Below are 23717 nucleotides of genomic sequence, written 5' to 3'. Positions count from 1 at the left end.
GCTATTTTTATATATAATATTTATATGCAGCTTCACATCTAAAAAGATCTGGACTGGTGATCAATACAGGATATAAAGAATAAAACATCATATTAACAGGGTGTTTTGTTTTTGTTTTTTTAAACCACCCAAGAATATCCATAAAAACCATGGCTGGTCAGTTGAAGAATGGAAACAAAGATATATTCAGCAAGTGCTGGAAACAACACAAAATCTCACCCCCACCCCACCCCTCAATTTAACTCTGAAATTTGCTTTTTCCTATACACAATTCAGATTCTGTGCTCCAGCTTGCCTTGCAAGGCTGGCCCAAGACATTTTGCTACCGGAAGAACAGGATGGGGCTCCCTCCTATTCCATGTACAAAGGCTGGTTAGACTGACAGATCAGTCTGTCTTCAACACTGATGATAGGACAGCATCCTCCACTGCACCTGAAGCCAACAGGCTAATGTAGGAAGTTCAGAGCAAACAGATTTCTCATAGAACCATAGAATAGCAGAGTTGGAAAGGGCCTACAAGGCCATCGTTGTCCAGCTGCCTTTTGAATGCCTCTGGTGTGGGAGAACTCCAACCTCCCTAGGTAACTGGTTCCATTGTCGTACTGCTCTAGCAGTCAGGAAATTTTTCCTGATGTCCAGCCAGAATCTGGCTTCCTGTAACTTGAGCCCGTTATTCCGTGTCCTGCACTCTGGGAGGATCGAGAAGAGATCCTGGCCCTCGTCTGTGTGACAACCTTTCAAGTATTTGAAGAGTGCTATCATCTCTCCCCTCAATCTCCTCTAACATCTTGCTGCCACCTCCTAGCATCTGCCACCTGAGGTGAATGCTTTCTTCTGCCTCATGGTAGGGTTGGGCCTGTTGCTTTGAGCGCTAGCAGAGAGCCCGAGAGACATATAATACAAATCACCATAATCAAATGGGGGAGATTTACCTGGTAGGGCTGGCCCTGGTTGTAGGTCTCTCCCACCTCCCCAGGTCTAAACACACATAGGATTGCACCCTTAAGGAGTGTGTCTCAAAGTTGTGTTATAATATCTAGGTCAGCCTTCCTCAATCTGGGGCGCTCCAGATGTGTTGGACTACAACTCCCAGAATGCCCCAGCCAGCTGGCTGGGGCATTCTGGGAGATGCAGTCCAACATATCTGGAGCGCCCCAGGTTGAGGAAGGCTGATCTAGTTGATCAAAAATCACTTTGGAATTGGGTCATCATCAGAGGTTGATATGGTTGGACATCTGCCAAGGCCCATACTTTAGCGGGGAAGGGCACATTTGACCACCAAAGCCTTTTGATCCTGCCTCTGCTCCTCTTGCTGCTGAAGTGAGTGACAAGAGAAAGGAGAAGTAGCAGCAGCTATGTCTGCCTGCTTTACATGCCTGCCCTTTCTCTCTGGGCATGTGACCAATAATAGGTCCAGAAACACCATGAGAGTGAGTGGGCAATGGTCGGTGGAGGAGGGAAGGCCCTTGAAGTCACCTTGCTTGGAAGCATCCCAAAGCCTGGAGTAACAATGCTGGGTATGAACAAGGTCACAGGTCCAGAATTAAAACCAAGCACTAAGATGTCCGGTTCTCTTGATACAACCACGAGAGCTTCCATCTCTTTTGGGAAGTGTGGAACGTGGCCAGGAGCTTTGATGATTAGGCCAACCCTTTGAGACGGGAACACACGAGTCCAACCATCCTTTTGTCCTTAAGTCTTCTGACTAAGGCTCCGTGATGCTTCTGCCCCAACAGAGCCTTCATCTTCTTCAGTTAGTGCCTTGCGGAAGAGCCCTAAGAAGGAGACCCGGCGGTGGAGTTGCCGGCTCCGGACACAGCCCACAAAGCAATATAGCAGCGGATTGACACAGCTGTGGAGGTATGCCAGGGCATTGGACAGCTTGAGACCAATCCCCCAGGAGCTTTTTTTGCCTGCTGTGGTGCTGAGAAACACAAAGATGTGGTGGGGCAGCCAACAGACGAAGAAGAGTGCCACGATGGTGGCCACCAAACCAAAGGTCCGGTGGGAGCCCTCCCAGCGCCGCCCACGAAGCTTGCAAATCAGAACCAAGTAGGCTGAGGAAATAATGATGAAGGGCACAAGGAACCCCGCAAAAAACCTGCTCAGCCTCAGAGGCAGATCCGTGGAGTACCCGAGATCTTTCCGGTAGACACATTGGGGTGCTCCATTTTTGTTTTCAATATGGCGGAACACCAAGTAAGGGATGCTGAAGGCCAAAGCTAGGATCCATGCCCCAGTGCACATCAGTACTTGATAGCGTGGCCCACGGTGATTTCGGGCCCAGACGGGCCGTGTGATCAAGAGGCAGCGGTATACACTGATGACAGTGAGGATGAAGACGCTGGTAAAGACAGTGAGGTATCGGGCGAAGGTATGAAGCTTGCACAGGGTCAGGCCGAAAGGCCAGCAGGTGTACATGATCTCCTGTACAAGGGCAGGGATACGGCCGAGAGAGAAGAGGAAGTCCGCCACGGCCAGGTTGAAGTAGCAGATGGAGGTGAAGGTCTTGCGCTTATCTCGCATGGCTACAACCCACATCACCAGCCCGTTGCCAGACACACCCAGGACCAAGATGATCACGTTGGTTACGATGGCGATGTGGCGCATAGCATCTTCCACAGCGGTGGTGTTTTGATGACCACAGGAGGCATTCATAGTGTCTGCGAAGAGGAACCCAGCCAAATTTAGTACTTTTCCCCAGGTAAAGCCCACACCTCCTATCATTTGCAATCGTGTAGAAGACACTTGAGTAGGATGAATACAGGTTGGAGGGCTGTGAGGATTCGTGTGGAATCTCAGCCTCCCTTTCTCCCTGGAGAGATAACAGGGGAAGAACTGGAGAAGTGGGCAACAGGAGTAGACCCCAGCTCAAATGGTACAATGCCTCACAGGAGAATTGCTTCCCCCCCCCCAATTAATCATTCCTCAACCCTTGAAAGAAGAGGCATTTCTTTTAAGACAGCTGCTTTCAGAGGCACATTTGATGGTGCCCTGAGACAGAGCCTTTTTGGTGGCTACTCCCAGGCTGTGGAACTCCCTCCCAAAGGAGGCCAAGTTTGCTCCCTCTCTGTTGTCCTTCCACTGGTAGGCAAAGCCTGCTGTATTCAAGGAGGCCTTTGGCCTGTAAGTGGGCTGGTTGCATCGGGTGCTTGGTTTGTTTTTTAATTTTCTTATTCTGTAATAGATATGTTTTTAATTTAAGGTGTTTTACTTTAAGGTATTTTTGTATTTTAAGGTATTGTTTTAATTGGTTTTAATTGTGCCTGTAAGCTGCCCTGAGTATCATTTTTTTTGGTAGAAAGGCAGGGTACAAATAAAATAAGAGTGATCATATCAAGAAAAGGCTGAGGTAAAATAATATGTTTTCAAGGCCTTCTTAAAATGTTCCCGTTCATGTCTACCTCTTGCTGAGTTTTTCCTCCAGGCATTCAGTACCAAGCCTGGCTGGCTTTTGCTTTCCTTGAGCCCCTCTTTCACGCCATGCCTGGTGCACCTTATATCCTGGATGGCTCGTTGAGAAACCGTTCAACAGCTGTGAGCTCAGAAGAGACCACAACTTCCCTCTTGGGGCTGCTGTAATGGCAGCTTCCCTATCTGCTGGAAACACACAGGATGTGATCGAAAACAGGTCTGTGAGTGTCTGCAGGTCTCGCTTGTGGCAAGGGGAACGTTTATCCACACCAGTGTGGGTGTAGCCCTCAGGGCAAAAGAGAGACCTGTAGGAGAGATGGTTGCTCTCAGCCCAACTTTGCTGACACGGCGCTTCTCTAAATGAATGATTTATAGCACACTTGTGACTGGTCACTCATGGAAGTTCGAGGGTTGATTACATGACGTTGTCTCGAACCAGGATGTCTCCTGCCCTTTCCCCCTTTATCCCACTTTTCCAGATAAGTTGGAATAAACCCTTAATGGCATGAAATCGGCAGCATGTAAAGCTGGCATTGCACTATGGACTTGCCGAAGAAGGACTTTCTGTGTCTGCAGTAGAGGGAGAAGAGGGTAAAATGGCTCCTTGCAACAAAGGGAGTCAGCTCTGATTCTTCTGCCCCATCAAAAGCAGACTTTTAAGTTCAATGTGGGCTTACTCCCAAGTAAGTGTGTTCAGGATTGCAGAATTACAGCGTGATCTTAGGTCTACTGAGAAGTAAATCCCATGGTGTTCAATGGGGCTTACTCCACAGTAAGTGTGCTAGGGTTGCAGACTTACAGCACAATCTTACATCTACTCAGAAGTAAGCCCTGGCTTTCTTTTGCTTGATGTAGAGACACCCTAAATCATTACAAGGATAATGTGAGAGGTGTTCCCAGTGGAGGCTGGTGGCTCTAATGTCAATAGGGCTGTGAATCTGCCCTGGGTTTCCATCAGAACCAGTCAGAACTCTGAAGGAACTCTCCAAAATGCCCCACTGACATTAGAGCCAGCAGCGGCCACAGGGAGTCCCTGAGTTCTACTCCTGGGTAGGGAAAAGAGGGCCAGATGCCACGGCTTTATTTTAGTTGCTTCCTTTAAATCAGGAGCACAAAACTTCAGGCTCAGGTCCCAATCCTGCCCTCTTGGATTCTCAGAGGGCCATGCCCCTTTTCCTTAGATCCATCCTATTCCCCCACCTATTATTTCATGGTTTTTATGTGGTTCTTCCACCCCACTGTGGTTTGACATCCTTGCATTAGGAGATGAGTTAGGGACTTTTCAAAAGTGTCTGCCCCCCTCCCCCATGCCCCAAACAAAGCTAGAGCTCCTCTTTCCCCTGGGCTGCACAGGCTTGTCTGGGAATTGAACCCAGCACCTCCTGCCTCCAAAGTGAAAATCATAGAATCATAGAATAGCAGAGTTGGAAGGGGCCTACAAGGCCATCGAGTCCAACCCCCTGCTCAATGCAGGAATCCACCCTAAAGCATCCCCGACAGATGCTTGTCCAGCTGGCTCTTGAAGGCCTCTAGTGTGGGAGAGCCCACAACCTCCCTAGGTAACCGATTCCATTGCCGCACTGCTCTAACAGCCAAGAAGTTTTTCCTGATGTCCAGCTGGAATCTGGCTTCCTTTAACTTGCCCCTTGATCCTGCCCCTGGATCAACATACCCTGTTGATTTTGGCCTTGTACCCTCACACTCTTCCTTTGGCAATGCACCTTCTCATTCATAATTGGCCCTTTCTTAAAAAAGAAAAAGAAAAAAGGCATGAAGCAATATTAGAGAACAAAGGTGCATCTGATCATGTACAGAACATTGTTTCCTTCGCCACAGAGCAATTGCAGATGAACCCTTGGTTTCCTTCCACAGGTGACGGTGGGGCTCCTATGCACATCTTCTCTAAGGCAACAGGTCCCAATCCCCTGAAATCTGGAGACTGCCCTCGGTTTTCTCTAAGCACCACACCCAAAGCACGAGGTACAACCCAAGGCCGTTGTTTCCCCCTCCTGTCGTCCCGTGGCCTCCAAACAAACTCAACTGCAAAGGATAGAAGAAGAGCTAAAATTGCAGAACCAAAGAATCAGAATGATCACCTTTTGCCCAAGCCACTGTCCAAAAGCCAAACTTGCCATACAACCTTGCTCACCGTGCACAGTTCCAAAACACCTTCAGTGCAATGCTGGATTGCTGCAAGCTTGTTCCAGGACAGCAACGTCTTGAACAGCTGCAACTCCAATAAGCTTTAAAAAGAAGAGGTGCAGGAAGGGGCAAAAGAACATGATTGCAACAAGGGCTGGAGTTCATCACAGCCCGACCTTCACATTGCAAAATCGCAAGTGCCGCAACCAATGGCATGCAGAAACCAGCCGTTGTAACATCTGTTCCCCATAAGACACTTGCAGCAGAGATCAGAGGCACAGTGGTGGCTGGTGGCTTTGAAGCCACTCTGGGGCTTGGAATCCACTGTGGGGTTCCGTCAGAAGCAGCCAGACCTCTAAAGGGGCTCTGTCCAAGGTGCTGAAATGATTTGGGGTTGGTGGATAAGGATTCAGCACCTTGGAGAACACCTTCAGAGCTCCTACTACTTCCGGCTGAAACCCGGAGTGCCTTTATTGCCCCACTGACGTCAGAGCCACCAGTCTCCACCAGTCCTTTGCGGCGTCCACATGCTGGAAAGGGAGCCTGCTTGGAATGCAGCCATCAAGTAACTCACAGGAGCGTCACACCCAAGAGAATCATTGATTTTACTGAACTGAGAAGCCCTTTTCGGGGGCTTGTGACTGATGTGATTCCAGTTGTTTGAGACTGTAGCCCCATTTGCTGGCATCACACCGTATCCACACCAGCTGCTTCATATGGCGGCCTGGAACTGAGCGGGGTGGAGCCAGCAGACATGAAGACATTGGGGGTGGAGCCTGAAGGTACAGCTCCACCCCTTGCTCTTGTAGCTGAACACACACACACCAGTTTTAAAACCTCTTCACTGGCTGCCAATTAGTTTCCGGGTGAAGTATAAAGTATTGGTTAGTTAAGAGCAGAGACACCACACTGACAACAAAGGTCCGCATAGTTAAAGCAATGGTATTCCCCATAGTAACCTATGGCTGCGAGAGCTGGACCATAAGGAAGGCTGAGCGAAGGAAGATAGCTGCTTTTGAACTGTGGTGTTGGAGGAAAATGCTGAGAGTGCCTTGGACTGCAAGAAGATTAAACCAGTCCATACTCCAGGAAATAAAGCCAGACTGCTCACTTGAGGGAACGGTATTAAAGGCAAAACTGAAGTACTTTGGCCACATAATGAGAAGACAGGATACCCTGGAGAAGAGGCTGATGCTAGGGAAAGTGGAAGGCAAAAGGAAGAGGGGCCAACCAAAGGCAAGATGGATGGATGATATTTTGGAGGTGACAGACTTGACCTTGGGGAGCTAGGGGTGGCGACAGCTGACAGAAAGCTCTGGCATGGGCTGGTCCATGAAGTCACGAAGAGTCAGAAGCGACTGAACAAATAAACAACAAATCACCTTTAAAGCCCTACATGGTTTGGGTCAAGGCTACCTGCGGGATCGCCTTTTCCCGTACAATCCGCCCTGCACACTCAGGTCCTCTGGGAAGCATCTACTTCACCCAGTCAAAACTAGGCATTACCCAGAGGACCTTCTCTTCTGCTGCTCCCAGACTGTGGAATGGCCTGCCGGAGGAGATTCGTCAACTTAACAGTCTTTTAGCATTTAAGAAAACTATCAAGATTGATCTCTTTCCCTATCCAGGGGGATTTTAGAATGTGTTAGGATGTTTTAACAATGTATATTATGTTCATAATTCAGTTTTATGTACTTTATATTTACTGTTGTTCTCCACCTCGATCAAATGGAGAGGCGGGTAATAATAATAATAATAATAATAATAATAATAATAATTGAAGCTAAACATTTCAGCTTCTGCCCTCATCAGTAGCTGTGCTGTTAAATGGGTATATCAGGAGCAGCGGTTTGAGATTCCGTTATGTGAAAATTCTTTAGGAGAAAAAGAATTGGTATAATGCTTATGAATGAATGGGTATGATTGGTTTAATACTTATGAATTGTCCTCCAGATAAAGGCCATTTGGAGTAAACGTTCTCCATCTATAGATCTAGAAATTCCCCCTTTTGTCAAGTATCAGAGTCTTTTGTTTGGTCTATTGGAACGAACTGTAAATCTGATAGACTATGCATGGGAGAGTTGAAATGTCTTGCAGCAGACAACTCCACTTTTGTGTATGGAAAGAATCACAGATTTGTGGTTACAGCATCTTGCTCTTAGATCTGTTGTAGTTTTCCCAATAGTTTTCCCTGCTGTCTAAGGTATTTTGTATATAGGACAGGTTATAAATTGAATAAATAAATAACAACTATGTAGAAGTCTAGAGTGAAAGCACATGACCCCGATGTGAATTGGGAAAGGAAGAGGGCCTTTTCCGTGGTGGCCCCTCAATTATGGAATGATCTCCCTGACGAGGCTTGCTTGGCACCAACATTTGAGACTGTGGCCCCATATCTCTTCATCGCCAGGTCAAGACTTTTCTCTTCTCCCAGGCATTTAAAAGCATTTAACAGCACATGCTGAGTTTTTTGACTGATCCTAGAATAGTTGTTTTAAACGAATATTGTCTGTTTTTGTTTGCATTTTATGCTTTTTATGGTTTAAATTTTTGTGTATTTGTTTTTAACGTTCACTGTTTTAAACTTTTGTAAACCGTCCAGAGAGCTTCAGCTATGGTGCAGTATATAAATGTAAATAATAATAATAATAATAATAATAATAATAATAATAAGAAGAAGAAGAAGAAGAAGAAGAAGAAGAAGAAGAAGAAGAAGGAGAAGAAAAAGTGTGGCCCAGAGGGTGTGAGGAAGTTCTGCCACCTGCACAGAGATTAAAAACAGGAGGCAAAAAATCTTTGCATGTGTGTGTGTGTAATTTTCCCTGTCAGGCGAGCGTTTACTCAATTAAGATTTCAACAGATGCCTATGGAATTCTTGAAGGGGAGATATGGTAACTGTCCCGTAAGTGAGCGTTTATGCATATGTGGAGCAGGCCAACATTATGACTTAGCGTGTCATATGATCCATGACTTAGCATGCCATTTAAACTGTTCCTAACCATGGTGGCTACATAACCATGGTTTAAAACACTCAATAACCCTTTGCTGCAAAAGGCTTAGCGGCCTAACCATGGCTTAGCGTGTTGTCTGAACAGGCCCAATGAAGAGTCCCGTGGTACCATAAAGAGTTACGGCATAATCTTTCATGGTCTGTATCAACCTTTGCCAACCTGGTTCCCTCCAGATATTTGGGACTACATCTCCCAGCATTTTGGCCATGCTGGCTGATGGGAGTTGAAGTCCAAGATATCCGGAGGGCACTAGGTTGGCAAAGGTTGGCCTAGGTGGAGGAAGAGGGGGAATTAGCCCTTAAAGTATGCTGGAGTGGGGCATTATGTTTGGGGGAGATGCATGCTGTGACGTTAAAGACCTCCCTTTCCCATGCGATTCTCCCACTGCCCTAGTCATATAGCGTAAGGCACTCAAGTTCAGGGCTTTAGTATTATATAGCACAGTGTGGAGAAGGTTTCAGGAGGGTGGGAAAGTAAAAAGATCCTGCTCCTTGCTGGCTGGCGCATGGGACAAGAGTATGCTTGCTAAAGGCTGGGCATATATTGCAACATTTTGCTCTGAATCTCCGCACTTCTTCCCTATATTAAGAAACTAAGGGCACAATCCTATTCATGTTTAGACAGGATTTTTTTTTCTGTTTAAACCTGCATATGATTGCACCCTAAGGTGTTGAAGTTTTGTTTATTTATTTATTTTAAAAAATGAATTGATAACGGATTTCTTTTTTCCATTGCCATATACTGATTGTAAGCTGCCTTGAACACATGCCTGGAGATGTAGGACTTTTTTTTTCTGGCTGAACATGCATAGGATCTTGTGCTTAGGTGCTGAAATTTTGTTTAATTTTTTAAAATTATTTACACTGGATTTCTTTTCTTTTTTCCCCATTGCCAGATATCAACTGAACACATTGGAACACATGTGTGGAACACCTGAAAAGGTAGGATAAACAATTTCTTAGTAAATGCATGCACATGTTTATTTTCAAAAGGACCAAGTGGTGCTTGCACATGCAGTTTTCAGGGCAAGGGGACCTTGTATCAGTGGACAGAGATGGGAAGGGATATTTCCCTGAACGAAATGAAAGAACGAGGGACACAGTGAGAACTCCAGCAACAGGGAATATGGGTTTTGAAGCCATTGGGTTTGCTTAATCCATCTTGGCCTTCATATTGTAGAGCTGTGAGAGGAAATTGAAATACTGTACATCCCGTGGAAAACCCTAATGCAGCCTTCCTCAACCTGGGGCGCTCCAGATGTGCTGGACTACAACTCCCAGAATGCCCCAGCCAGTTGGCTGGGGCATTCTGGGAGATGCAGTCCAACACATCTGGAGCGCCCCAGGTTGAGGAAGGCTGCCCTAATGGTATACCTTTGAAATCCTTCTCACTGTCACAAATCTTTAAGAAACAAAAAAGGATTGGGTACCATACATATTGGATTGGCCCTTCTTTTAGGGTGAAGAAATCATGTGGGAAAGCTTTTATTATGCAACCCTCCACCCTCCTTTTGCCTCTTCGAAGAGTTCTTCCTGAAAACGTCATGTTTTAAGTGAGTTCTCCTGGACGCTCCTTTATCCTGGCTTCATTCATGACCTCATCAAAACACAGCCTCTGTGCATGTGCAGAGTGCCTTTCCCCTCGCCATTGACTAATACGGAAGGAAGGATCAGTCCATTTTGGCTCCTCTCAGTTTGTAATTTTTGCCAGTCCTTAGTTTGACCCCTTCCATTTCGGCATCAGTGTGTCACCTAAAGGAAAAAGAAAAGAAAAGAATGAAGACTACATGAAAAACTCTACGCAGTTTTGAGAACGTGCTTTCTCTTTTCCTTTTTTTACGTTTTCACAGACCATCTCGGGTTATGACTCCCCTCCTTTGTTTTATACTCATAGAATCATAGAACCATAGAATAGCAGAGTTGGAAGGGGCCTACAAGGCCATCGAGTCCAACCCCCTGCTCAGTGCAGGAATCCACCCTAAAGCATCCCCGACAGATGGTTGTCCAGCTGCCTCTTGAAGGCCTCTAGTGTGGGAGAGCCCACAACCTCCCTAGGTAACTGATTCCATTGTCGCACTGCTCTAACAGTCAGGAAGTTTTTCCTGATGTCCAGCTGGAATCTGGCTTCCTTTAACTTGAGCCCGTTATTCCTTGTCCTGCACTCTGGGAGGATCGAGAAGAGATCCTGGCCCTCCTCTGTGTGACAACCTTTTAAGTATTTGAAGAGTGCTATCATTTCTCTTGTCATGCTGAGATGCATTCTCAGGTGGCAGAGATCAAGACCTGCCAATTTAATAGTTTCTATGCCTCCTTTATTCCCTTGTATTTATCCTTTCCAAAATACCTCATAGATTTACCAAATATTAAAATGAGGATAGCCTTCACTCAGGCAAGATTAAATGCTCTTCCATTGGCAGATTGGGTGGGGTCGGCACAAGGAGGTTCTTTAGATAGATAGAGTTGTAATTCTGTATCAATTGAAGATATTATTCATGTACTGCTAGAATGCTCTGTATATAATGATCTCAGAACCAACTACATTCATGCGTTACGATCGTTGAAGGGAAGGCCGTCCCTTGTTAACTCTTGCTTCCCATTGTCTGATGCTGAGAAGTATGTGTCTTTTAGAACTTCTAAATTCCTTGTCAATGCTCTACAAATATGTGCCATGAGGTCTGAAGGCTGTATGAGAAACTATTCAACTCTTAATGGTTTATTAGCAGAGTTTTAAATTGCATCGTTTCCCCACCCACCACTGCATTTGTGTATAGTGGCAATTTGTTGAGACACAATACATCTCTCTGTGTGTATTTTACACGAAGGCTCCTTGAAAAGCGGTGGACGGGCGGCATCGCTTTGGAGGAGCGCTGGGCCCATTGGGCCGGGGGGGGGAGATTGGGGTGGGAGATCACGGCCAGGGTGGGGAAATCAGGGGGGAATCAGCAATTGCAGGGGGGGGAGATCGGAGCTGGGGGGACGGAAATCAGAGCCGGGGGGGGGAATCAGAGACAGGGGGGAGTGGGGAACCCTTAAAAAAAAACACCTTACCTTAATCGGTGGTGCGCTCCTGCGCATCCGTCCCCTTTAAAACTAAACTAAAATAGGGGACGCAACGGGGCTTCCATGCAGGCCGTCGTGTATGACATGTGGAAAGGAGTGACAGCCCGCGCTACTTCTAGCACGAACTGGCCCCTCCTCCTGCATGGATTTGCAGGTAGATCTAGCAAGGCCCTTAGTCTGTTAATGTTTTAATACATTTTTAGCTGTGTTGATTTATTGATTTACATTGTTCTGATTTTATCTGTATGCTGCCCTGAGATCCTAGTGACATAGGGCGGAATACAAATGTTTGAATAAATAAATAAAAAACCCACCAACCAACCAATAGGATCCCATCCTGCCTGTCCCTATGCTAGATCAAAGAATGGACCCCCAGAATCCTGGCTCCAGTGCATTACTCACAGAAGAAGTAAATTACACCTCCGACGATGCCCACTGCGGAGAGGGTGCCAATCGTGATGCCCACAATAGCCCTAGGAGCCATCTTCACAGGAAACTCTGAAAGCATATTTAAACTTTGATGTTCTAGAACACTCACAATGTAATACTGGGCAGGCTTTCATGTCCATCCATCCCCACCCACACTCCCCTAGGCATTGGAAAGACCCGGTGCTGATGTACCCGGAGGATGCTCCCTCACTATCTGTGTGTTTGGTACATGCCAGACCTCTATGTGTGCATTGATATACTGTATGTGTGTAGAGGTCCTCCACACTGGGGCTAATCCTGACCCAATCAAGAGCCCTTTTGCATTGAGAAGCCCTACACGTGTCCACCACCACCACCACCACCACCACCCTCCTCCCTCTTATTTATACACCACTTTTCACAGAGTTATCAAAGCAGTGAGCCCAAAATGTAAAACCATCATACATAAAGACAGCAATAAAACAACACGATAAACAATACTAGGAGGAAGGAAAGGAAAGGAACCTCTCGTGCAAGCACTGAGTCATTACTGACTCTTGGAGTCGCTGACATTTTCTTGGCAGGCCTTATAGCGGGGTGGTTTGCCGTTGCCTTCCCCGGCCATTATTACCTTTCCCCCAGCTAACTGGGTACTCATTTTACCGACCTCGGGAGGATGGAAGGCTGAGTTGACCCGAGCCGGCTGCATGAAACCAGCTTCCACTGGGATCGAACTCAGGCCGTGGGGAGAGTTTCGGCTGCAGAAACTGCTGCTTTACTGCTCTGCGCCACACTAGGAATCTGTAGTAAAATCGCACGCTCTGTTGTGTGCTACAGGGCATGGCTGGCAGGGTCACAGTTAGGGATATCCGTCAATTTGGAACCTGCCCCTCTTGGGCTTCAGCAGACTTCTGGTGAGCACCTGACTTGGCTCGCATTTGGGGGATGAGCTGCAGGGCTTTTCTGGAAATCTGAAAACTTTTCCCATCCTTTTTTTTTTTTTTAACGTAAATAGAAATGTGTAATTCACGTACTTTGCTGCCACAACCTGTGTGAATTGTGAAAACTATGGCCGAAGCTTGCATGAATCACACAAGCTGCGACCTGCAATTTGTTCACGTTTCTATTTACGTGTTTTATTTTATTTTTTAAAAACGAATGGAAAGCTGGAAGCAGATCTAGTAGAGTGAAGGTCCAGTGGGGGCTGAGCCTATGAAAGCTCAGGGAGCTTCAGCCCCTGAATGGATTCTTCAGATATTCCTAGTCACCGTTCAAGGAAAGCCTGTGTGAAGAGACGAGGAGATGGCTAAACTTCAGATCTGTGTGGACTGGTCTGGCAAAGCATCCCCAAAGCTGGGTTCTATAACATTGAATGCTGTCCTGCAATGACCCTGAACGAGTATATTCTCAGCATATAACTCCTTTGCTGAGGGAGTTGCACTGGCTACTGGGCCAGGTTTAAGGTTTTGGTACCAGTGTACAAAGCCCTAAACAACTTGAGACCAGGATACTTGAGAGAGCGCCTTCTCCCTTACCAACCTGCCCAATCACTGAGGTCATTGGAAGACACGCTCCTGGTGGTTCCACATGGACCTGTGACTGGATTGGAATCCACCAGGAGAAGAGCCTCCTGTTCCAGCATGGCCATGAGGAGGAGATAAGAAATGTCAGTTTCCCTGCTGTGATTGATCACAGTTTAGTGTTATATCTGAAACCTAAACTCTGATTAACCTTAATTGTGGTTTTCTGAAACAAGCCAGCTTCTTAAACTATGGTTTGAAGTTGACCTGTTTCAACAAACCATACTGAATTTTCAAGAGCTCAACTTCTACAGCAACCCACATCTCCTGACCAGAGTTTGCCTGCATGTTAATTTCCCCAAGCAAGGATAGCTTTGCAAGTGTCTAGCTGCTTTCTAACTGGGAACAGAATTTATGTGGACAGTAAATCCTCCTCCTCCTCCTCCTCCTCCTCCTCCTCCTCCTCCTCCTCCTCCTCTTTGAGATTTTTAAATGTTGGAAGAGTAAGCACACAAGGTTAGGAATGAGAGACCCTCACCTCTTTTAATTTGAGAGGGTAGGCTCAACACATTGTGCCCAAAAGGATTATTTCCAATGCAGACTATGGAGTGTTTGTCAACCATAGTTGACCTTCCTGTCCATCTCAGGATGCTCTTGACCTCATTCCCCTTGGACAGGGAAGCGACCCTCATGCCTTCTGTGATATTGGTCTTAGTGATATTCTTTCCATCTATTTGCCACTGGATGTGGGGTGGGGGCCAGGAATGGAAAGAACAGGAGCATATGAAGGTATTGCCTTTATCCCTGCATTGCATATATGGGTAGGCATCTGTGACCTTAGCACTATCTGGAAAGGGACAAAAAACAATGTGAATGAACCAAACCCAGAAATATTATCTTGGCTTTCAATTCCATAATACATCATGACGCTGCTGTTGGGATCTTCTCCTGGATCTTGTACAGAGATTCTGTTGTACTTGCTTTCCAGAGGAGTAGATCTAGGGATGGACAACATCTGCCCACAGCACATGTGCTCCAAGTACCTATGAGGCCCAGTGAGTGATTGGCAGCCATCCACCCTCATCTGGAAATGACATATTTCTCCCCGTTACATAGACGGGGCCTTTACAACCACCATTTACACAAGAGAGGAATGCGGAATTTCCAGAGCATCTGTTGTGGCACACAATGGAAGCTTTGGAAACTGCGCACTTCCCCATTGCATAAATGGTCGTCGTAAAAGCCCCATTTACACAAGAGTAAGGGCGTGAATGTCTCTACTCTTACATAAATGGGGGCTTTACAGCCACCATTTACACAACCAGGGAAGTGCACAATATCTGGAATGAGGGTGGATGGTTGCCGAGCACTTATTGGGACTCCCTGAACCTCAATAGACGCTCACGTGACTCAACGAGTGGACACAGGCAGCAGCAGGATGAGCATCTGATGAATTGGATGCAGGTCGTTTTACCCATCTCTAGTCTTCACCTCCACAGGAGAAGGTCTTTGGTAAAGCTAATCGGTTTAATTGCCCATTACAAGACCACATCACCCCCAAAATATTTTACATTAGGACTGGGATAGCTCACAACAATATATTGTTGCTGGGGAAATCCATGATGCCCCCCAGCTACTGTGAGGATTGCAGCTAAACTGAGAAGAAACAGCGAAACTAAGATTACCCAAGGGGACCCTTGTGGGGAACTGGGGAACCCAAAGGTAAAAGAGGGAATAGTTCACAGGTTGGGGAAGGAAAGGCAACACAGAGTTCAGAGAGCTACTCACAGCCCATGGCAAGTCGGACGGTATTCTGGGAGCTTTTCTGTATGTCTGGATATGTGACACGGCAGGTGAGGACGCTGTCCTCATCAGATAGGGATGGTACGAAGGTGATATTAGTTCCATAAGTCCAGCTCCAATTGCTGTGTTGATTGCTCCAGTGGGACAGGATGGAATTGTTTGATTTGGGAGACCAAACAAGTTGAGCCTGGGACCCTGGACAGATATGCTGGGCGATGCAAGTGAACGTGGCTTGCTCCCCCCAAATGAACTTGGACGGCTTCTGAATCTTGGGCTTCTGCAAAGCTGAACAAGTGCGAGACCCCCCACCCCCCACCCCAGGAAATGAATTAGAAGAAAATCCATGGGGCATTGTGCCAGAGACATAAGATCTGAATTAAGGAGTGACTACAGGGTCACTCCCCAGCTTTGCCGCTCTGACTCCTGCCAAGAGCCAAACTTAGGTTTGGAGGGACACAGACAGACAAGACAGTTTAAAAAGGACCCATTTCCTCCAAACTCTCTGTAAAAGCAAAATATCAGGCAGAGAGGAGATGTGAGGAAGAGGGTGTAGTTTTGTGATGGACAGCTCCAGCTTCCAACCAAGGTATAATTTTACCAGGGCTGCCCTTTTTGCTTCCAATCACACTGCTTTGGGAAAGTTGGTAGAAGGAAGTGGGTATCAGTTGGCAACTGACCAAGACAAACAAATACCCTTCCCCCCAAAAAACCCTAACAAAAAGCCTGAAGACTGTTTTCTAATTCATCACAACTCCGCATCTACTCTTCTGAAATGTAAGTACTGAACAAGGGAGAAGCCACTGAAAAGGCCCTCTCCCTTGTGGCTACCTCTTGAGCTGAGTGTCCCTTAAACGGAGGAGGGCCTTAGATGATGAGCATAGTATATGGGTAGGTTCATGCCAGGAGAGGTACTCCGTCAGGTACAGTGCTAACCTTCTGGTCCTCATTATCAATCTGGCTACTGCATTTTGCTCAAACTGCAGCTGCTCAAGACTCTTCAAAGGCAGCCCCACACAGAGTTCACTGCAGCAATCTAACTTGGAGGTTATCAGAGTATAGACTACTAAAGCCAGGTTATCCCTGTCCAGATAGGGATATAGCTGGGCCACCAACTGAAACTGGTAGACGTCACTCCATACCACTAAGGCCATCTGAGCCTCAAGTGACAAAGACAGCTCCAGGAGAACCCTACACAATATACCCGTTACTTCAGCGGGCGCACAACCCCATCCAGAACACCCTCCATCTGGTCAGAAGAGCCACCACTAACAGCATCTTGGTCTTGTCTGGACTGAGCTTCAGTTTATTATCCCTCATCTAGACCATTGTCATAGCTAGACAGCGATCTAGCACATCCACAGCCTCACCTGATGAAGATGAAAAGGAGAAATAGAGCTGGATGACATCAGATGCCTGAGAATAGTCCCCCACCCCAAAAATACATGCATGGTGCATAAAGCCTAAACAACTTGGGACCAGGATAGCTGAGAAAGCTCCTTCTTCCAAGCCTGCCTGCTCCTTGAGGTCATTACATGAGCCACTCCTGGTAGTTCAGCATGGATTTGTGCTCCAATTGGAGTCCAATTCGTATAAAGCCTTCAGTGTATTGGCTACCTCTGTGCAACTCCCTGCCAGTTGATATCTGAAAGGCACCAACATTGTTTCATTTTCAGCACTTGCTGAGGACATTTTTATTTAAACAAGCCTTCCATGGCTGACCAGCCATGGTTTTATTGGCATAATTTCATTTTCAAGATCCTAATTCTCTTGAATTTCGATTCCCCCTTTCCTGTTAATTGTTCACCACTCAGGAATCTTTTTTGGATGTAGAGCAGTATATAACTGTGGTGTATAAATAAATAAAATATGCATGTCTATATGTAATTTTTCCTAATACATTTTTTTTAAAAAAAATCATGTATTTTTTATTTATGATCTTTATACACCGCTAAATATAATAAAAACCCTAAGACATTTTTGGGGGCAAGCAGTTTTTCGAATATAATACATTTTGAAGTGCACTTTCCCCCACAAACACAAGCATTTTTGGATTGCAATATCAGGAGAACTGCAGATGTCAAAGGATCACTCAGCTTCAGTTTGCATATTGGTTTACAAACAGTTTGAAATTAGGTAGGTTCACCATAAAATGCAAAGAAAATGGATTTCTCTGCTGTCCCAGGCCTCAACGGAGGGGTGAAGTTCTTGCAATACTTTTATCATGAGATCTCCCCCTCTGTTTACATGTGGCGCATGATGACCTCGGAGGGAGAGGACATCGCGGCTGCCATTTTATTTTGTTTTTCCTTAAAGGGGCAGAGCACATGAGCGCTCGTGCACTCAAAGGTAAGAGGTTTTTTTTTTTTACACTTTCCCTTGCTCCCCACCCACCCCAATGGGCACAGAACTCCTGAGGAGTTCTACACCCTGTGCGCGGGTCCCGGCTCCTTGCAAGTAATCGCAAGGAGCTGTGACAAACTGTGACGCCTGCCCACGTGTTCTGCGGTCTCAGGATCAGCCTGAGACTGTAGAAAAAGCAGGCTCAAAGGTGAGGGCGAGATCCCGGTGCAAGGGAGGGATCATCCCTCCCTGATCCCATGGTCCCCTGTGAGTCATGTGAATGCACAGGGATGATCCCGGGGATCGTCCCGGGATATCGCTCCGTCTAGCTATGGCCCCAATCTTTGCCCGTGAAGTATTGAAAAAAGAGAGGCAAAACAATCAAGGGACAGGAAATGAATGTAGAGGAACTCACTTACCTTTCACCACCACGCGAGGGACAATGTGCCCTTCTTTATGGAGATCCAAAAAAGTATATCTGTACTTCTCTCCTTTATCAATTCTAAGGTAGTACCACCCCGAGTCATGCGGTTCAGGTTTAGCAATGATGAAGGAGCAGCCACCTCGCTCTGGATCCCCTGTTAACTTGAAATGGGTCTCACCGTCATTCTGTCTTAGATCATTGGTGGTCATAAGTTCACCCATGACCCAGATGTTGGTCCAAAGCAAATAGTAGCGTTTGAGCTTAACCTTAAACCAATAGGCATACATTGGCTTATTGCTGGCACTGTACCACGAAGGAGTAGTAAATTTACAGGAAACCTGGGTACAGAAGCCTTGCTGTGCAATGATACTGGCTGGCACCATGAGCGTATAGTCTGATTTCTGGGTCAACAGATCTGGCAGAAGGGGAAGGAGGGAGAGAAAAAAGTTAACTGGTATCTTGGAGATGCCCAGGTGTACTCCTACTCTCGTGGTTCTTGTTCTGCTAATGGGATCAGGGACTGCTGTTGGAATTAGCCAGTGGCCCTTGTTTCACAATTCAGTATGGTGAAGCAAAAGGTTTCATGCAAAACATAAGCATGCCAGACCTTATATCACATCAGCCTCTTGGTCCGCTAGCCCCAGATCCCCAACATGATACTCTCCAGATGTGTTGGACATTAGGGATGTGTGAATCTGAAAACCCAAGGTCAGCAAAGTCCTCTGAAATTCCATCTCGAAGCTTGTTCAAGCTTGAATCCATATCAGATCCCAAGATACTTTCTTCTTTTCCCATGATAACCGCTATGCGTTTTTGTGGACATTTTCCCAAATGTATGCATCCATTGTGCATATATTTAAAATGTCTGCATCCCTCTCCCAAAGATTAAAGACCATTTGCTCCGATTTTCCAAAAGTTCACATGTTTTAATGCAGATTTTTAAATGAACGCACGCTGCCCAAGGCATTTTTGGGGAGAGAGGTGTCCAGGAATCACATTGCAAGGTCAGAAATGCACAGATGTCATGCGTGTACCCCTTTCTCCAGTTGCCACTGCAACCTGGAGGAAGAGGGAGGGAGGCATTGTTCTTTTTAAAGGCAGGGGTCCATCTGAATCTGAGACCCCCCCCCCCCCGCCTACCATTACAAATCAGGACCTTCAGGGACTGCCATCACTAATCTGGACCCCACTGAGAAATCAGCAACCCTTCCCTGCAGGACCTCACAGGCCAAGTCTGTTCAGCATCACAGGCAGCAGCACATGGAGAGGCCACCAAATGGCCGGAGGCGTGGTTCCTTTAAGGACCTCCTTTCTTCAGCAATATTGCAGGGCTTGGGAAAGGGCAGCACAGACTCCGGAACGATATAAGAGCTCAGTTCACACCTAGCACTTGGAAGAAGCCCTCTTTTCCCTAGGGACCTGTCCAAGGTCCTGAAGTTCGCAAGCCTTGCTTTCTGGTTGATCTTTGAGAGGATACACCAGCCTCCCTCCACAACATAATGCCCTCTAGATGGTTTGAACTACAACTCCCAACATTCCTGACCATTGGCCATGCTGACTGGGGCTGATGGGAGTTGAAGTCCAAAACACACGAAGGGCACCATTCTGGGGCACACACTCCTGCCTGTCAATACCTTTTTTGAGCTATATGTTCTCCAGACTACCATCTGACCTGCTTCTTCTGAATTCTATGGCAGAACTGGACAAAAAGAAATGAGCACCAATGAAACTATCTAAGCTTCTCACTCACCTTTCAGTTTCACTGCTGAGTAAAGAGGGTGAATAAGAACATAAGAAGATGGAACCAAGATTCCATCTAGTCCAGCACTCTGTTCACACAGAGCCATCTAGTTGTTGACCAGGAACCCAAGCAGGACACAGGTGTTACAGCACCCTCCCACCCATGTTCCCCAGCAACAGGTGTACATAGGCTTACTGCCTCTGATTACTGGAGGCAGTAAGCCTCCAGTAATGGCTACTAGCCATCAGGACTAGTAGCCATTGGTGGTGATAGGAAAACCAGTGGGGTAGGAGAGTAGGAATGCTGGAATTCAGGGGGTACTGAAGGAATATTTTGATGTGGAGACATTTGATTGTAGGGGTGTTGAATCTTTTCCAGCTCAAAGGCTAAATTCAAGTTTGGAGAGACTCTCAGGGGCCATCTTCTAGTGATGGTCATGGCTGAAGAGGAAATGGGGTGGGGCCAATTTAGAATGGGGGAAATGATTCACAAAACCTGGGAGACCATCAAACTCTCAGATACAGCCCATAGGCCTGTGGTTCTGCACCCTTCATTTTGTACATCTGTCTTACCTTCACAAAGCAGGACAAGGATCAGGGCTGCCACTCTCACTAGAGAGGTGACACCTCCAGCCTCTGGGGAAGGATTTGCACATTGCCAGATCCTCTCTCCCTGCATCCTCTTCCACCTACAGTGTTACAGTAGATCTACAAGACAGAGAGAGGGTGGGGGGAGAATTTTTAAGTGGGACAAGGAGACCATGACTACATGACACTCAATGGACTCTGATTGTGTTGGGACAGCCTTCCTTGATGCACTGTTCTCTAGATGTTTGGGAATTCCATCATCCCCAGCCAGGTGGGGGTGTTCATCTGGGCTCCCTTGAGTCTTTCTGGCCATGGCAGATGTGATGAAATACTGGAAGTGTCCAGTAATGCCCCAGAAGGTCAAAACCCTACCTGTAAGGCTAGCAACTTCCGACTGCATTATAGATACTTCCAGGAAGACCCGGGTGCAGGGTTATTCTTTGGTGGCCCAAGACCCAGGTCAACAAGTTCTACAGTTTGAGGTGGTGGTATTCTTATGCTTTATTTTCCATTCCGCATCTGATGAAATGCTGGCAGATTTCTCCAAAGCCCATGAAGGCTGAGGGACCCCACTCTGTAAGGTCAACATCCAGCTGCATTACAGCCACTTCTGAGAAAGTGATTGATTGTTGGGCGCTAATCAGATATGTAATTAAGAACTAGTGCCCAAGTTTGTTTGTTTTCCTTCTCCCTCCCAATCCTCCCAGTCTCCCCACCCTTTAATTGATCTATAAGTGGCTCTGAGAACCATTTTGGCTGATTTCAGAGGGGGTAAAAATGCTTTAAACCAGCCTTCCTCAACCTGGGGCGCTCCAGATGTGTTGGACTACAACTCCCAGAATGCCCCAGCCAACAGGCTGGGGCATTCTGGGAGATGCAGTCCAACACATCTGGAGCGCCCCAGGTTGAGGAAGGCTGTGAAAGAATACGATTTATAATGAATATTTTTTGTTGTACAAAACAATGAACAAACATGAACTTATTAACCAATAATCCCCATATAACATTTCACCAGTAGCTAAATGTAAATCCAGAGACTATAAACAATAGAGAAGTCTCTCTTTTATCCTCTCCTTTTCCCTGCCCACTCACCTCACTGTTTCTCATTCATTTCAAACTTGTTCTAACTGCTTTGGAATATTCTTGTCCATCAAACAGAAACTCCACAGAAACATTCTAAAAGGGCTGAGATGCTCACTGGTTCTCAAATAGATACTTTCCCTCTCTGTGGACCACTTGAAAATTGTTGGGAATTTTGACCAATCACTCAATAAGCACTCTTTTTTTCTCCTAGTAGTCAAAGCATGTGTGTAACTCCTTTTTAAAGAATCATAGTTTTGCCTTTCTAAATGTGGTGGATGTGCTTCTGGATTAAATATGAAGGAAAATGCATGTTTTCTTCAGTGTCAGTGTAGTCATAGCTGCCTTCATCTTCTACATCATCATCATCATCATCATCATCATGAAAGCTTACATGGTTTGGGACCACAATAACTGATGGAATGCCTCTTCCAACCTGCACATACCTGGACACTATGAACCACATCTCCCCCCCTCTCCACGTGCCTCCCCTGAGGGAGGCTTGGAGGGTGGAGACAAGACAGAGGACCTTCTCAGTGATGGCCCCCTGACTAGGAATGAACTCCCCACTCAGGCTCGCCTAGCACCAACACTGCCATCCTTTTGGGGCCAGGTTAAGACTGCCCTCTACAGCCAGGCATTTAATGGTATTTAGTACCATAGGAAGGGGTCATTTATGGCAGTCTAGTATTTTATTGAAACTGTTTTTAGCTGTCTAAATTGCTTTAAATTTTGTATATGTGAATTTGTAATGTTGTATTTTATGCTGTATTTTTTATATTGTATTGTATTTTTTTATGAATTGTAAATTGCCTAGAGAGCATTAGCTATAGGGCAGCACAGAAATGAAATGAAATGAAATAAATAATCAAAACCAACAGCATATTATGAGGATCATGGGCTGTAGATTAAGCCACTGAGAAGAGGCCCTTTCATTGGTATTTTAAGGGGGAAAATAGTAGACTGTGCCAACATCATACTATGAAAACTGTAGGGCCCTTAACCAGGGCCTTGTTATCCTGATATTCTGGCCCTGGTCAAAAAGCCCTTGATCTTCGTCATGCTCTTTGATGCCATGTCAACCTCCAGTATCCAAGGCAGTAAGCCTGTGTGCACCAGTTGCTGGGGAACATGGGTGGGAGGGTGCCGTTGCACCATATCCTGCTTTGTTGGTCCCTGGTCGACAGCTGGTTGGCGACTGTGTGAACAGAGTGCTGGACTAGATGGAGCCTTGGTCTGATCCAGCATGGAACTTCTTATATTCTTATGTTCTGATGGCTCAGGACTCAGCTGTCTGAATTGTTAGATTCTTCTTGAGGAGGTGGCTATGGGGATTATTGTTATGTGTACCTACACCTCCATGTTTACCACTACACCACTGAAGACCAGGCTGGTGGGCTGCTGGGTAAACTGCAGCTCGAGAAAATGCAGGAAGAAAAACTCACCTGGACAGGCAGAAGCCCTGTAGGAAGAGACTGGCTGTGATCAGAGGTCCACTGATTGCAGAAAGGAGGATTTTGAAACGGGCTCCTGCAATGAGAAAATGAAATCTCAGGGAAGACTCTGACAGAATCCAAACCTCACTGCAGACCCCAATAAAATAACTCTCCAGTCCAAACCCAGAGCCTGTCAACTCTGTCACTCAGAATGGTGGGCTACCAATGTTGGGCTACTTCAGCACCTACCTTGTGCTTTGGAATCTGATTTAGCCCTAGCTAGGCATGGATTGATTTGTCCATTTCAGTTTCTCTCCATTTCTCATTTTTATCATCTTAAATCCTGAACTTTGAGATTTTGTTAAAAAAAAGTTTGCATGAAAATCCATATGGCTTTTTGCATGCTTTTCTCCCAGCACATGCATCCCCCCCTCTGTACCTTTGCCTAATATACATATTTTGCAGCCCACTAGAGTAGGAACCATTGCAGGGGACCCTCTTACCATTTGCTAGGCTGCTAAGTTGGAACTGCAGAGTGTAGGTCCCCAAACGATTGGACCCGAGGCAAATGATAGCTTGGCTCCCTTCTAGACTTCCTGTGAAGTTCAGGGAGCTGCTGACCTCATTTCCCAGGGCAGAAGAAGTGTAATACAGGGGCCCTCTGGTGCTGTTTCCACCTAGGGTTTCTTCTAGCACTTGCCACTGGATCTGGGGATGAGGCCAAGAGTGAAAGGAACAGGTACAGAAGAGG

At 46.3% G+C, this 23717-nt stretch overlaps 1 protein-coding gene across 1 annotated transcript; it reads right to left on the bottom strand.

The window, feature by feature from the left end:
• Positions 1-1570: 1570 nt before the first annotated feature.
• LOC134408184 (chemerin-like receptor 1) lies at positions 1571-5632 on the bottom strand. The gene is made up of 2 exons (XM_063140334.1): positions 5565-5632; positions 1571-2664 (listed from the first exon to the last, which is right to left on the bottom strand). The coding sequence occupies exon 2, from the start codon at positions 2657-2659 to the stop codon at positions 1694-1696; it is 966 nt and encodes a 321-aa protein (XP_062996404.1). The 5' UTR covers positions 2660-2664; positions 5565-5632; the 3' UTR covers positions 1571-1693.
• Positions 5633-23717: the final 18085 nt, after the last annotated feature.

The sequence above is a fragment of the Elgaria multicarinata genome, chromosome 13 (genome assembly GCF_023053635.1).
Source record: "Elgaria multicarinata webbii isolate HBS135686 ecotype San Diego chromosome 13, rElgMul1.1.pri, whole genome shotgun sequence".
Taxonomy (NCBI): Eukaryota; Metazoa; Chordata; class Lepidosauria; order Squamata; family Anguidae; genus Elgaria; species Elgaria multicarinata.
Note: the sequence above shows the minus strand (reverse complement) of the source record. Positions and strands in the feature narration are given on the sequence as shown.